The 16,845-nt window shown below is 39.1% G+C and overlaps 1 protein-coding gene across 2 annotated transcripts in view; it reads left to right on the forward strand.

The window, feature by feature from the left end:
• NKAIN3 (sodium/potassium transporting ATPase interacting 3) overlaps positions 1-16,845 on the forward strand; it is a 551,158-nt gene that overhangs the window by 503,654 nt on the left and 30,659 nt on the right. For both annotated transcript variants that reach the window (XM_037058618.1, XM_037058619.1), the window contains exon 5: positions 9,725-9,785. In XM_037058618.1, the coding sequence (XP_036914513.1) occupies positions 9,725-9,785 (61 nt within the window). The remainder of the gene's footprint in view (positions 1-9,724; positions 9,786-16,845) is intronic.

Raw genomic sequence — 16,845 nt, forward strand, 5'->3', positions numbered from 1 at the left:
GAACTACCTGGAGGTAGCAAATGCACATATAGCTATGATACAAAGCAGTACTGGGAAATGCCATTAGAGATATAAGGACGGAGTGCTGAGACATTTCAGACGAGCAGTGTAGCCACTGGAGAGATCAAAGGAAGTGACCTTTACAACATGGCTTAAAGGATGAGAAGGTTTTTGGAGACTGAGCTGTGAGAAGGGGTTAGCAGGTCTTGGGCAGGTGAAAGACGGGATGTGCTCAGGGAGCTGGGGTGCAAGTTCACAGCAGAGAAGGTGGAAGATGAGCCTTGAAAGCCCGGGTGAGGTAGGATTATAGAAAGAAGTAGACAGAAAGCTCGCATGTGATTAGACAGACAAAATAATCTTTGTCCTCCATTACTCCAAATTGTGAGTCATGGTTTAAGGAAGAGCTTATTCCCTCAGAATACAAAGATGTAGTAATGTCCACCTTAAAATAAAAACAAGGACAAACAAAACCACCTCAGTGACCTGGCATCTTTTTTCCAGCTCCTCTCCCTTTCCCCGTTGTCTTTTCCTGCAAATCTCCTTGAAAGCACTGTTGAAATCCTCTCTTCTCCTGAACCCACTCTGACCACGTTTTGGCTCCACCCTCCACCAAAACAATTCCCATCAAGGTCACTCATGTCCTCCCACGACCCAGTCCAGTGGTCAGTGCTTAGTGCTCAGTGCCCTTGACCTTTCAGCCGTCTTGGGCACAGCTGATGGCTCTCACTTTCTTGTATCACTGTACCTCTCTGGTCAGTCCTTTTCAGCCTTTTTGCTTCTCTCCAACCCCCAAACACCATAATGTTTCAGGACTTCATTCATCCCTGGGTCCCTTCTCTGACTTCATTCATTTCCTTGGTGATTGAATGCAGTCATACGGCTTCAAATACCACCTATAGATACACTAATCACCTCCAAAATTATAACTGCTCTGAGCGATTTCTCAGGTTTATATTTTTAGTGAACAAATTTTAGGGATAAGGTTACTTCTTCCCCCCCCCCACCCCTACCCCATCCTTGGCACAGAGTGGGCTTGCTTTCCTTGCTGTGACGGTGGCCTGGCACCCTCTCCTGAAGCACAGCCCGCTGTGTGAGCAGGGGCCCACCGTGGCCCCTGGGAGGGCAGGGAATACAGCACAGACAAGGAGCTGTAGCTTGCCTTATGTCTCTGACCAGCACCCAGGAAACAAGAACAGGCTAACTTGTTAGCATATAAAAGTAAAGTCTCAGACCAGGCCCAGTTCTTGACATTAGGCAGTATGCTTTCTTTTATGAAGAACTTAATACCTTAGCCCAAAGAAATCACCTACAGAAGCTTCCTACTCACAGATGTTCAACTTAATGTTTTCACAGGAATAAAGCTTTACACAGAACAAAATGTGTCCTCCTCTGCCTGCCGCCCACAGGCAGTTTTGGCCAAGGCTTTTTATAGAGTTATTTTGAAGTTGAGGAAAAATCGACTAAGAGAGCATTTTAGAAGCTGCGTGCCAAATAGAGAAAATTCTGTCATTCCTTATGGGTTCTCTTAAACTTTAAGGTTTAAATGTTGGTGTGGCCCTGGCTGGTGTGGCTCAGCTGGCATGCCATCCTGTAACTGAAAGGTTGCAGGTTCAATTCCTGGTCAGGGCACATGCCTGAGATATAGGTTCCATACCCTGTCCAGGTGCTATTGGAGGCAACCAATAGATGCTTCTGTCTCTCATTGATGTTTTTCTCTCTTCCCTTCCTATCTCTCTAAAAAGCAATGGGAAAATGTCCTCAGGTAAGAATTTAAAAAATAAATAAATGTTGGTGTGAATGCTGGAAAATTTAGGAAGGTAGATGGGCAATTGTTTTTCTTTAAGAATCCTTCATGCTTCCCTCAAACTCAGCAATTCTCTCACCCTAAGGCTAGACGTGAACAAGCTTTTCTCTCCGAGTTCCCTGGATGAGCTTTTCTCATCATCTGTTTCACCTTAAAGTGTTCCCCTAAGACACTCAGGCTTTTAGAGATGACTCATTTCTTTGATTCATTCTTACTAGCATCCACAATTAGGACAGACAGCCAGTGTCCTCATCCTCATGTCTACAGGTGTGAAACTTTAGCCTGCCAGTCCTCACACGAGGTTTGCAGGCCAAAACAAATCAATCTTATATATGAGTCCTACTTGCAAAAGTTAATCCATCCCTTACACAAAAAGTGGTGTTGGAATCTGCTCTTATGTCATTTGCATTCATTTAATATGTCCGAAGGATGAAATTTATGCAGTCAGAATTTTATGCAGTCAGAATTTATAATAGAGAAGAAAAAAAGTAAATGTTATAACTGTAGAGATGGATGGCTTTAATGGAAGAGGAAAAAAGTGTCCCTAAAATAAATGACTTTCAAAACTTTATGAAAAGCAGAAATGATCAAGATTATTGTCCTAGTATATTTACTATGTTGTGTGTCTTTGCTACTAACAAAAATGCATTATGTTACATTTCTTGAACGTGAACAGAGAGCCACAGGGACTATTTCCGCTTGTGTCCTAGGAAACCCAGAGCACAACGCAGCACGCAGCCATCTACAGACTGGTGATCAACACAATGTTTGGACAGGTTCTCATGAGAATAACGTTATTAATTAAATAGCAGTTTGGTTAATCATGGTAGCCAAGTAATTTGGGGGATAAATATTTTATTAGTGTGCCTATCGATAAAGCAAAGTAAAAGGATGTGTTTTAATTAACTTGTTTGTTATGCTACAGAGATTACAGTTGGCAAAATTTGTTTGAGGACCTACAGTGTGATCTAATATTTCTAGTATAGCATGGTGTTGTCTTACTGTTTCCAGCTAATGGTACCATATATTTCAATTCCCTAGCCAGAATTCCTTTCTTGTCATCTATTCAAGAGATTATTAAAGCCCATTAGTGAACCATTGGATCAGATAAATGTTCTCTTGCTATGCAGTGTTGTTTTTTAAAACTGGGTGTTATCACATTTCATTAATAAAAAAACTCACTGGATACAAAAAGATAGTGTGGCAGCATTGCAATAAAGAACTCGATCTTTTTGTCAGTCAAAAGAATTATTTGGCAAAGGAGAAATAAATATATTGACCAGTTCTCTTCAGTATGTAGATTATGAATCTTTTCAGAAAACACAGTAACCCAATATTTTTAGAACAACCCATGACTTAAAACTACAGAGAAAAAACAAGTAACATACTTGTATGAAATAAGTAGTAATGTATTTCTTTTAAAAAAACATTTAAAGGAGTTTGCTCTCCTTTGCCTTTAGAAAAGTACCGACACTTTTATGGTCATCATCTTATGCAATCCTTTTAACTTGCTCAATGTCTCACCCTAATGCTATCACTTCGCTTACAAAAGTGATAAAGTCAGACTTACACTTGCTTTTTATTGTTAGCCACCTGGCAAACCTCTTTCTGTTTAGCCTAGAAAGGAACTTGCACTGGGATTGTTAAAAAGTTTCCTTAAAAAAAATAAAAATGTATTTTATATTATGAAGATTTCTTAGAGGGTTCTTAGGTTTGTATCCTTAAATGTATAAATAATGCAACAGAACAATGTATGGTATACCCATTAGTAGTCAATATTTTCCAGGCCTCTTGTAACAGCTGGAAGGCAAACCAGAGGTTGGTGGGGTGGATTTTGTTTTCGGTCAGAGTTTTTTTATCAGGATAGAATTTTTTCAACCCCATCAAATCAACTCTACATATTGACATGTGAAAACAGTGTTTCAGCATTAAGTTCACTGAGTAGGCTCTCAAGGGGCCTTCTCATCAGTCCTCTGGCTCATCAATCCCCCTTTCTTCCAGTAAATGCCAATGAACCAACCAGTAAATGCTGATGGGCCAAGCATGCCAAATAGCATGAGCTGCTGTTCGAAGACACCAAAAGATAGTCTCTGTCAAAAAGGCTACTAATACACTAATATATGCTTCAGGTATCATTGTCATCTCAAAAGATATCAGAGAAGACAAAATAATTTAGCTTAATTTAAATCAACATAAAGGTGTAGGTAGATGTGTTATTTTTTTCTAAAGAATTGTACTCTATAATGAAAGTAGAAAAATAATATTCATTACAGTGTTTAGCTATCATCAAGGACCTAGCCTTATACTAAAAAGAGTTCTATAGCACTTAATCAAAATATTTTATTTATCTTTACCTACCTCACACTAATACAAATGAAAAAAATAATGATTTGTGGAATTTCACTTACCTGGGTTTGCTGTAAAAAATATTATCGTAATAAAAAAAACTATCAAGTAACTGGGCTAAGTATTCAATAAGCAACTTCCAAGGTAAAATACGAAATATAGCATCTAAATTTCAGTCTGTAACCAAAGCAACAAAGCTAGTTCAGAAATGTGTCTATTATAATATCATTCACTCAATTTTCTACTGCCCTGCTCTTTGCAAAGTCCCTGGAAGAGACCCTTGGTACCAGTCACTCAGTCACACTGGACAGGAGACCTTAATCTGTTCAGTTGTCACGTGGTCTGGCTCTGTAGGCTTCAAAAGATATCTGGTTTGCCTATGTTTATGTCACTAAAACTCATGTTATCTAAACTCACTGAACTGTTTTTCAGCCAAAAGGGTCATTTTCAAAGTAAGTCTCCAAAGGAGGGCAAATGCATGCAAAGAAGCACATAAAGTAGTCCAAAATGGAACACGTGTGTTGAAAGGAGATAATCCATGGGAGTATAGGGAGACAATATTGCTTCTATATCTATTTATTTTTATTCAATAACCTAAACAATGGCATTCAACAATATCTAACATGAGGTTCAGAACTGGCAGCCTCGCGAGGACTACAAGTAAGGAAATGGTGTGTGTCACTGAATTTCTAGACTATCCTGTGAGGGGCGGGAGCTCCACTGCATGATGGGATTGATGGGGATAGGCATGTCAAGTACATTGAGCTGAATTACATTTTTTGTGCTGATTTAAGTAAGTTTACACACTATGTTGCCTATTGTTTAAGAAAACTAATGCTCACAAAATGACCAGGTGGCTTGTAACTTTTCTTGCAAGAATCCATGGATTGAAGATAAAACTAGTTATCAACACATGAATGAAAAAATTTGAAAAGAGAGAGCAGACGGGTCTCCTCAGCCAAGTATATGCTCTCCGTCAGCCGTAATACAAAATAAAGAACAGTGATGACCTAAACAAATTAAAAACATAATATTTTCAGAATTTAAGTTGTCAAGAAAACTATTAGAAATAAATGCTGTTTAAATTAATTATGTTCCGCTTATAGATACATATTTATAGAAAAGGTGTGAAAGCAGACACTAATGCACAAACACCAAATAGATGCTGGCAGTGGTTTCTCCAGTGAAAAGAATGGTACTTCCTGAGGGGAATGAATTGATATAAAAGATGACTTTTCAAAGTTTCCTTTCAAGTCTTTTTTTTAATCAAGATATGATTTTACTTCATACATTAAAATTTAAGTAATTGCATCAATATCACTTTTTTTCTTCCCGTTGTAGCCCACCATGCAGGGAGCTGAGAACTTAAAATACAAGTTCACAGATGTGATGGGCAGAATAATGGCCCCTCAAAGATGTCCATGAACTAACCTTTAAAAAGAAATGAACTGAGGTTGCAGACAGAATTAAAGTGGTAATCGGGTGACTTTAAATGAGGATATTATCCTGGATTATCCAGGTGGGTCCAGTGGAATCACAAAGGTCCTTAAAAGTGAAACAGGCTGGCAGAAGAGGGGCACCAGGGACATGGCAGCAACGAAGGATCAGTTCGCTGTTGCTGGCCTTACGGATGAAGAAATGGGGCCCCAAGCCTAGGAATGGAGGCACCTCTTGATACTGAAAAAGGCTGCAAAACATCTTCCAGATTTTCCAGGAGTGCAGCCATGCTGATGCCTTTGTTGTAGCCTACAGAGACCCACTTCGGGCTTCCGATCTCCAGAACTGTAGGGTAATCAATGAACACAAATGTTGTGTTAACCCACACATTTGTATTCATTTGTGCACCACCAACTGAAAATTAACACAAGAAGGCTCTTGAGTTACATGTACACATACACACACAAGAAAAAGCCCTAAGAGAAACCCGCACTAAGAGAAAGCTCACCAAGAAAATACGAAAATTATTTCTAGGCAGATACCTTCTAGTATATGATTTACTAGGATAATATTATACAATTATGGAGCCATCACTATCACCTGGTGACATAAAGGAATAAATGCAATAAATACAGCAAAAGCTTGTATATACACACCATAAGGTCTCACACAAATTAATGAAAATGACAGCAAGTTAATAAGTGGGTAAAGGACTTCTGCAAATAATTTGGAAAAATGTATCAATGTCTAATAAAATATGAAAATGTTTCAGATGAAATAAAACTATTGCAAATTAAATAAGTGAAAAGATGCCATTTTATCTATTATACGGGCATATATTTNTTTTTTGTGCTGATTTAAGTAAGTTTACACACTATGTTGCCTATTGTTTAAGAAAACTAATGCTCACAAAATGACCAGGTGGCTTATTACAGTAACTGTAAATATATTACAGTAACTTTTCTTGCAAATATATTACAGTAACTTTTCTGCAAATAATTTGGAAAAATGTATCAATGTCTAATAAAATATGAAAATGTTTCAGATGAAATAAAACTATTGCAAATTAAATAAGTGAAAAGATGCCATTTTATCTATTATACGGGCATATATTTTTAAGGGCGTGACAAAGCAAGCATTGTCATTCGCTGCTGTAGTAGGATGAAATGTGTTACTTATGTCACTTCTGAGAATCGGATAATCCAAAACATAGAAAAAGCATTCATATTAATTATAATAGTATGTTTAATTTGAAAACAATGTTCAATAATAGTATATTGCCTAAATATATTACAGTATGTTTAAATTATGCAAATTTATATAGTTATTAATAATTCAGTTTATGATAAGTATTGACATGAGTCGTAAGAATATAACCATAGCATACGGCAACTATTAGAAAAAGGACGGGAAGAAGTCCATTAGGAAGTTTTTTGTAATAGGATCATAGGCCATTTCTCTCTTCTGCATGTAGCTGCTTTACTGAATGAGCTGGACAAGGTAAAACACAGTTAAAGACATTCTATTTCTTCTCCCACTGGCCCCACAAACACACTTTTTAGCCTCAATCTATCCCACCCTTTGTATCCCATTTCAGGCTGAACTTACAGCTCTTTTGGTTCCTCATGGATATTAAAAATTCAACTCATAACAATCAAAAAGATAAGAAATAAAAATGTTGCAGAGGTTATGAAGAAAAGGGAACCCTCATACACTATTGGTGGGAGTGTAAATTGGTATAGGCACTATCAAAACCAATATGGAAATTTTTCCAAAAGCGTAAAACTAGAACTATCATATGATCCAGCTATTTCTCTTCTGGGTATTTATCCAAAGAATGCCATAACACTAATTTGAAAATATATGTGCAGCCCCATATCCGCTGCAGCATTATTTACAAAAGCCAAGATATGGAAACAGTCTAAGTGTCCATGATGGAAGAATGGATAAAGAACCTGTGAATGTATATAAACAATACTACTCAAATAACACAAATAACAAACTAAAATACTACACAAATAACAAAACAAAACCTTGCCATTTGGAAGAACATGGGTGCAAGGACTGTTATGCTAAGTGAAATAAGTCAGATGGAGAAAGACCAATATCTTATGACTTTTTATTCGTATGTGGAATCTAAGAAGCAAAAACAAACATAGATGCCGAGGACAGACGGGTGGTTGCCAGAGGGGAGGGGCTTCATAGGAGGGTGAAAAATGGGTAAAGGGGTCATTGCATGGTGATGGGTGGTGACTGGACTTTTGGCAGTGATCACTTGTAATGCATATATATGTCAAATTATAACATTGTACACCTAAAGCTTCTACAATATTGTATGTCAATTTTACCTCAATTTAAAAAAATCCAGCCCAGGCCAGTACAAACTTTTCTCTATTTAAACTTTCCTCCTCAGGCCTGGGTTGAGGCCTGGGTCTGACCTCAACTTGGAGACACCAGCGGGGAAGGGACCGATCGCTGCTTTCCCTTTTCTCACTCCACTTCCCTCTTTCTGGTCAGTCCAGGGATGCAGTGAGAGGAGGACTCATGGGAGAAGGAACCAGGTCTCACTCAGCTGGTTCAGTTGTAACCTAGCAGGAAGTGCTCTCTGGGTGTAACAGATTGCAACTGCAACTCCTCCTTCTGTAGGGGCTTTTGCCAGTTCTTCAAAAACCCACACCAACCATCTTTTAGGATCCTCTCGGCTATTTCTCTGGGTGATCAGCCTCTCTTGCTGGTGCATCTTCTATATATATACCAAGTAGCAGCATCACTCTTCTGAGGCCACCTGCCCATGGCAGGAAGTCCTCTGAGTGGGGTCCCGCTCCAGAAGAGCACAGCCGGTTCTCTCCAAAAGGCTCTACCTGTCAGGCTGAGGGGACCCATACACCCAACTGGCCATGACTGCTCAGCCCCATCTCTTCATACTCTGTCACCAAAAGCCCATTTATCCACAGCCTCCCAACTTTTGAGTTTTCCAAGTGGGAGTTAGGTACCAAGCACCCATGTTCCCCCATGTTTCTGGTTCCCTGAAACACCCCTTCACTTGGGGTGAGAGAACCTTCCTGTACCCAAGCAACTCTCTCTGTGTAAGTCCTTCTCACTCTAACCTCTCACCCTCTGAGGGACTTCTTGGCCTTAGTCTAGATAGTCTGAAGTGGGCTATGAGTTCAGAGTCCTCATCTACCTGGGCAGTCACAACCACCAGATATATTATTCCCTTCATTCAGCTGCTCACACTGGACTATCAGGAAAGTTTCCTTGCCCATGTTATTTTATAAAGAAGAAGGAGGAATGAACTTTAACAATGGAGACAAAGGTAAGAAGGCAGACTATAACAGCTATTGAGGAATGTCTTTTTCATCAAAGTACTTATCGGAGTAATTTTAGACTCAACTAGATTCAATGACAGTTTTGTCCTCCAAGAATTACAGTGTCGCTGGCTCCATAGAATAAAAATTGTCTTCTCAGTATAAGTGAAAAAAAATGTGAAAAGCTAGAAAGCCTATAAGCACCTGCATTTATTCTTTTAACCACTAGTATCCGAAGTACTAGTCATCGCACCTGTTTGATTTTATGACTAACACCTGAAAGTCAATGCATTTTTGTGCTATAATTAAAAAAACACCATGGTATTTAAATAGAATTTATATTCTCTGAGCATTTTAAATAATTAAGTAAATGATTGGTGTTTGATGTGTAATTAATATATTTTTTATTCCTTTTTGGTTATTAAACATTAAAATAGTTGTAGTAATAATGACTGCAGCTACAAATTGCTCTATCAGTAGTTAACATTTAAAAATACATGTTCTGAATAATCTGTGACCTTAAAATGTAAGATCTGTATTTCCCAAATCAAAATTACTTAAATTTTGATTCTTTATAGTTTACTTAAACTATCTAAGAATTGTGTTTTTTTTTCACTATTCCTGTATACTTTTTTAGAAAGCTATTAAAGTTGAGTAGAAATGGAAAACCTGCTTAAAAATCACAGGTATTGTTCAAAAACAAGATTTTTTGCTGTCACAAATTCTAGATGTTACTCTTATATATTCTTTATCTTTTGGATTGTGTATGCTCTTTAATTATGGACATTGGGCCTAGATTCTTAAAGCATGTTTCTTCTCTCCTTCGCAGTTGGTCGGTTTTGTGTATGCCTGTTATGTGATCAGCATTTTCATGGAAGAAGAGGACACCTGTAAGTATCACTGCTATGTCTCCCTGCAGGTTGATGGTCCCTGAGATACAGCTTCCAAAACGAATCATTACAGGGCTCTGAAGCCATTCCTATTTGGAATTTAAAGTGACTGAACTCCCCGTAGTAAAGTCACAATCACACATTTACAAACCAAACTGCACTCAGATAAGATAGCACTGATTGCTGAGACTCACAGTCCCGGTTGTGTGGGGAGCTTCCCAGAGACGCAGAAGCCCACAGGTCGATGTCCTATTGCATCTTAGTAACTTCACCAGAGACCTAAACAGGTTGTTGAGTAGAGGATTCTGGGCTGCTTTGTCCTTCACCAACTGTAAGCACGCTGGCTGCAGAATTTTGAAATCTGACTAATAGCAAAAGCAGTACACATTATAGCAAGATCTACATGTATATAAACTATATAAAGTGCTCTGAGAAAACTAAAACTGAATAACCTTCAAGGCAAGATGTAAAAAACAATGAGATGCTAAAGAAGCTAAGTAATCACATTTTAGCAGAACACCCCAAAAAAAGAGACATATACATGTTTGCAGGGGGAGAGGCATATAAGGAAGCTAAATGGTAATGGAATAATACAACAACTTTTTTAAAAGTAAAAAAACAACAGAAAAGACATATACAGCCTGAACTTACATAGGTAGAGATTTTGCAACATAGGCCAACAACTGGCATTTATTAAGCACCTACCTGCTAATGTACAAGGCACTTCTTGGCACACCTCTGTTATGGGCTCATGTAATACTAAAAGGAATTTTAATGTATTTTAAAGTAATAATATCGGGTAAACAATCACACACAACCATATCAGAGATTTAGTTATATCACTGCAGTTACGGTCTGAGCCGCAAAGTTGGCTCAGCAGCGAGGGTCCACCTCCAGCTAGCCATTGTAACTTTCTAGAATACAACTCCAAAGCGGTCTGATGAATGCTTCCCTTCAAACAGATGTGGTGTATGATGCGTAAACTGGGATCCAGTTGACAATAAGCTCTCATCTCCATTTATTTGACCGAGTGGAATAACTATTAGACCTGAGATGAAATTCATCGGGCAATGAAAACATGCAAACACACTGCCCCACATATTTCATGCTTGCTTGGGGGTATTTTTTTTTTAATGCTAGATGAGCCGGAAAGTTTCTGACATTTCAAAAGTGCAGCTGTAATGACATACTTCCCACTATGAGGTTAACATGAAAAAGCCTGTTTTCGGGAGTTCCATTAGTAGTTATTTCCACAATCTGACAATGTTAATGTACAAAAAGCAGCCTGCCTCCGACCCACAGCTAAAACAGGCTGCACAGCCAAAAGCAATTGATTGAATACGAGCAGTTTTAACTGGACTCGGGACCTAACAGGAATGATTAGAATGGAGGATGAATAAATACTTCAAAAAATTGTGACAATGAATGATAAACCTCAACTAAATCCTGTGAGGTACTTTTGAGTAAACACCAAAAGAATCCTTTCTTTTCCTCCTCAATGAATTAGTTGAAGGCTCTCAAATGATGCAAATGCTCTTTCCTGCCTTATTGTGTGAGAAAAGATAGAATAATCAATAGTCTTCTTTATCTATTAGCATAAATATAGAAAGGACTTTTCTTTGAGGCCTGTGATTTTAAGCAAAACTGGGAAATGCAAAATGACATGCAAAATAAAAGGCTCATCTAAATTAGGTAAACATTTTTTGACCTTGTACTAGCCTTCTTTTAGAATATTAATGTCAATGTGTATGGATTATATACCACTGGCAGATACTGTAGTTCCATGACTTTGGTGTCTTTAATTAGCTTAAGTTTCTCTATAGAAATCTCTGAATCAGCTATTTTAATGCCCATCAAACTAGGATTGAAGCAGCTGTTACAACCTATTCCGTTATCAGTTTAATTCTAGTGTTTTTTACTGGGGCCATCCATTACGTTACCGAGAGACATCTGGATACAGTAGTTGTGTTGCCATCAGTTCAAATAATACTCAGAGTCAGAAAGAGTCTGGGATGCTCAAAACAAAGTAAATACGCCCTAGACAAACCTGACATGATAATCTGATGGAAGAGAGATGACAGTGGAAAGCAATCAGAAACCTTTTAGTCTGATAGTTCTCAAGCAAGGGTAATTTTATATTTTTATTGATAGAAGTAGGAATCAAAAGTGCACTTGTAATTGAATTGTCTCAGAGTCTTCAGAAGGCAGATGTGCGCAAAAAGGAATCTATGAAACCAATTGCAATGATCTCATGGACTAGTACAATTTGTGCCAACACTTAGCTTTTAGGTGCAATAATGAACTGCCCTTTGGATGAGATATTACCAACCCACAGCCAAGAAGACATGTCTTTTGAATTGTTTTTCTAAACGCAAAACATAAAATAAGGAAACAATACTGCTAGCTTTCCAATTTGTCTGGGTATACTTCTGGAAAGCTTATTCTGAAAGGTAACTGCAAATGTATAATGCAATGTCACAGTATTTTGGCAGACGATGTATCATTTATCATTTTGAATCCTATTCTAACTAATGAAAATCTCTGTATTATTCAGAATGCAAAGTTAAGCCTTGTACTTGGACTGAAAGCTGTCAGCCAGCCTTAAAAATTAATAGCAGCTACCTGCTTTTCCCCTCTAAGTAGTTCTGTGGGACTAACATTTCAGTGATGGACATTTCAGAAGGGTACTAAATGCTTGAGGAAATATTTATTTCCATCCGCCCATCTTCCTAGTTACTACTTCTCAGCCTCTTTTGCTCACCATTTCCTATAAAAACCATGACTGTAGGTCAGAGACAATGAAATAAAAAGCTCACAAAAGGAAGCATACTGGTAGGTGGGGGTCTATACTCTCTATCGCTCATTCTAATGAAAAAGCTCGTTTGTGTCTCTTTGTTTCTTTCTGCAATATCTATCAATATCTATGAGCACTTTGGTGAGAGCAGGATACTTGGAATGTGTAATCATAAAAGCCTGTCAACGTCTTGTTTGTGAATCATCTACTGCTGAAAATGAACTGGTGGGCTTGTTACTATCTCGTCAAATTTACTAAAAAGAGTGTTTTAATTCAGGGAAGTGTGAAGGTGAGGCAAGAGATGATGAAAATAGTATTGATTTATACAAATGTTGCCAGAATTTTCCAGAGAATCTGTTGCTGTCACTACTCGTGACATTAGCTTGCCAGTTACACCTGGGACATCTGTTTGGACGCACAAAGGCCAGTCTGGGACATATATGTTGAATGGTGGCAGGAAAGTATGTTAAAGACACTAACGATTTTTAAAAGGAAATGAACCCCCCACATGTGGTTCAATATTTCACATTGAACAGCTCCAAGTAGCTCTTTGTGCAGGCATCTGGCCCTTGCTAGAGTACTTTATGGGAACTTTTCAGTAGAAGGAAGTGTCACTGTTGGAAAAATATCCCACGCATCTGCTGTTTCTTCCGGCTTCCTGCAGGCTAGTGTTCATGCATTTGCCTGTCTGCCCATGCCCGCTTTTTAAAAGGATAAGGTGGTATTACCATAGAAATGATGTGAATTGGAGATAAAAATAACTTCAATCTCCTTCTAATAACTTAGCTTTGTAATGTATGGAGAAGACATAGAGATGTAGAATGACCCAAAGGTCAGGCAGGAGGGGAAGCAGTGAGAGCAGCAAAGGCCTAAATAATCTTCGGAGTAGAAAACCAGTTGGTCGTCTTGTGAGCCTTGTGATATTTGCATATTTAACAGTGGAGGTTCAGAGGAATTTTCTGAGTCAAAGATGGAGAAATACCCGCGAGTCAGCTAAGGCTGATCCTGTAGCCATAGCCAACATTTCCAAGGAGTCACAGTATTTATCCAATAAACCATTAAAAATCTGCTGGTTCTCAAACAGTTTTTCTTTTGGTAACTCTGATGAGTTGCATGTAATTATCTCCCCATGTAGAAAAAGAGGCCTTCATTCTGCCGGTGGCTTTTGTGGCTTTTATGTCCATCCCTCCCACATATTCCGGCACCTTGCTCCATTAACTATTCTCTCTCTCTCTCTCTCTCCTTCCCACTCCCTTAGTGATCCCTCTGTCTCCCTTCTCCCTGCCCAGCTTCTTCCTCCCACGGAATCCTTTTCCTCAGTTTACAAATAAAGTCACAAAATAAAAGAAATTACCCTGACTCCCCTCCTAGAATGCATTTAGCTTCCCCGTCTCTTGTGCTTTTCTTCCTCCCACATCCAGACCTTTCTCTCTCTCTTTTTTAAAGATTTTATTTATTTATTTATCTTTAGAGGGGAAGGAGAGAGGGAGAGAAACATCAATGTATGGTTGCCTTTTGTGCGTCCCCTGCTGGGAGTTGGCCTGCAGGGAACTGGACTACAACCCAGGCATGTGCCCTGACTGGGAATTGAACCGCGATCCTCTGGTTTGCAGGCCCATGCTCAATCCACTGAGCTACACCAGCCAGGTCTTTTTTTAATAATTTTGTTCCATTACAGTTAACCTACGATATTATATTAGTTTCAGGTATAGAGCACAGTGATTAGACATTTACATAACTTACAGAGTAACCTCCCCAACAAGCCTAGCATCCATCTGACACCATGCATAATTACTGCAATATCATCGGCTGTGTTCCTTATGCTGTACTTAACATCCCTGTGACTATTTTACTAATTGCCAGTCTATATGGCTTAATCCCTTCACCTTTTTGCAACATAGTCCAGGCTCAGTGCTCACTTTCTCACCACCCATCCACTGTTAGTCCGCAGCCGTCTGGCCTCCTGTCCTATATTATCACTGAAAATACTCTCTCAGCAGCCAGCAATGACCTTTTAATTGTCAAAATTACTTAGATCTTATCGTGCTTCATTATAATAGGTGGCTTTGGTCACTGTTGACTCCCCTCTCTTTAAAAAATTTTTCTACGATTTCCAGGCAATTCCATCCTTTTGAGTTTTGCCAGGCAATCCTACCTCTAGATAGTGTTTATTTTACCAATTAGAAATTATTTCTAATGTCCTTATGCAAATGAAGCAGATTTCTGATGCACCTATGGTAACAAATTTTGAATACTTGCCCTGGCTACTTTTGGGATGATGTTTTTCATTAAGTCCTAAAAATGTTAACTTGCCCTCCTCAGTATATAGCTTATACTCACAGTGTTACAGTGAAGCATTTTAAGTAAAATTAGCTAATAAAACAGATATTTATTTCTTTTAGATATAAGAGATATATTCTTGGATCAAATATTTAATAGAAATCTGATTTTGTAATTCCTTTAAGAAATGCCCCACGAGCAACCAACAATAAATGAACAAAAATTTAAAAAGAAAGAAAATAAATAAATAAAAAAGTGTGAACACATTTTTATGTGTTCTATAGTAAGTACTCTATTAACCAAGAGAAAAGAAATAACGTAGTCTTGTTCCTGGGAACAACAATTGAACCTGGAATCTGAGTGAACTGTTTGGGAGTGCTCACGTAACTTGAGTGTCAGCATTGCCGACATGCAAATAAAGCTGGAGAAAAGTAAAAGGTATTTCTCTCCTTCTGAGTTTTTGAGGTACAAAGTAAACTAATTCTAAATTATACCTAATAGGCTTTTTGTTTTGTCCACATTTTTCCTCGTGGCAGAATCTCTCTCCCTTCTCTTGTCCTTTCTTATTCTTGCTCTTCGTTTGATTGTAAGAACAGAGAGCCTACACTGGAGTTCGTGGTGCATCCCAAAGACAGTTTTCTTTGTCACATATAGTTCAATCAATTGCAAAATGTGTAATGCTTCCTAGTCCTTATTCCTCAATACCACCTTCACCAATCGTGTAATAACTGCGTGTCGCCCCTGTGTCAGAGACTAGCCGGCTAGTCACTAACCCCACTTGTTCATTCTCCTCGTACAGCTCCCATGAAACTGCATCTAGATCCTGGCAGTGAGCAGAAGACATGTGTGCACTGCCAGGCCTGATCCCTAAATGACTTCCCCATGTGATCCTCCATGTTCTTCCCCTTTCTACCTGTAGGACACAGACAAGCGTAGAAGCTTTGGTAGACACGTGTTGAAGTGGTGGAACCACAATATTGAAGGGACCTTGGTCGCTGAGCCCCTGCTTGGAGGAGAGGTGGCCACATAACTTGGGATATGAGGATAGTGCCTCTGAGGTGCAAGGCGCTGAGGCACACCCACCAGTGTGTCAGGGCCCTCCCTGAGGTGGAGCTCCTACGGTAGAAACACGCACGGTTTTCCTACCACTGAAGGGGTGGAGCATCTCCAGCCTTCCACTTAACACGCAGGTGCCTCCTGGGGTCCTGGGAAGGTCTCTTGGAGGAGATGGCACTGCAGCTCAGACAAAGAGGACAAAAGAGAGCCTGGGAGGGAGGTGCAAGAGGAGAGCCTTCTTGAAGGGGCTGCAAGAATCGCTTCCTTCCGGAAGAAGCTTCCAGACAAAACAAAGGCTTTCACTTCAAGAGCAGCTTCCTCCTGGGCGTTCTGCAGGGTCAAAAGGTAACCTGGACTTTCCTGGCCTGTTGACTCTCACAAGAGAGGTGAATCAAAAGGCAGATTGTGTCTGGGATGTAGCTTTTAACCCCTTCGTTCACCAGGAAGGCCATGCGAAAGTGATGAAGAATAGGCCATTTCTACACATAGTGGCAAAAAGTGCACAGCTTAGACTTAAATATTTTCTATTCATCATTCTACAGTTGCCTCATTTTCTATTCGTTCTCCTACACATTTATTTGCAGAAGTAAATTAAATGTTCCTTTTTTACGTAAGGGAAATACAGACCCTTCTTAGTCACTGGTCCTATGGTTGAAGCCCGGATGGGTGTCACACTGACTGTGTTTTCCTCCTAATTGAGACAACAAAGACACAAGAGAACAGGCGAAGGGCCAAGTTCCTTTAGCACTTTGTCACTGCACATTTTTTCTCCACGTTTTGAAAGCAAAGTCAGGCTTCAACAATCGGTTTTCTATTCCTTGGTATTTTTTTTCAAGCAAAGGCCATGTTCTTGTGAGACACTGCATTTTGATGGGTTATTCCTCCATCCCCAGCAAACATTCCTGAATAGCAGGTGGTAGGAAGCCTTCT

The sequence above is a fragment of the Sturnira hondurensis genome, unplaced genomic scaffold (genome assembly GCF_014824575.4).
Source record: "Sturnira hondurensis isolate 20B ecotype Veracruz unplaced genomic scaffold, ASM1482457v3 Scaffold0010128, whole genome shotgun sequence".
NCBI lineage: Eukaryota > Metazoa > Chordata > Mammalia > Chiroptera > Phyllostomidae > Sturnira > Sturnira hondurensis.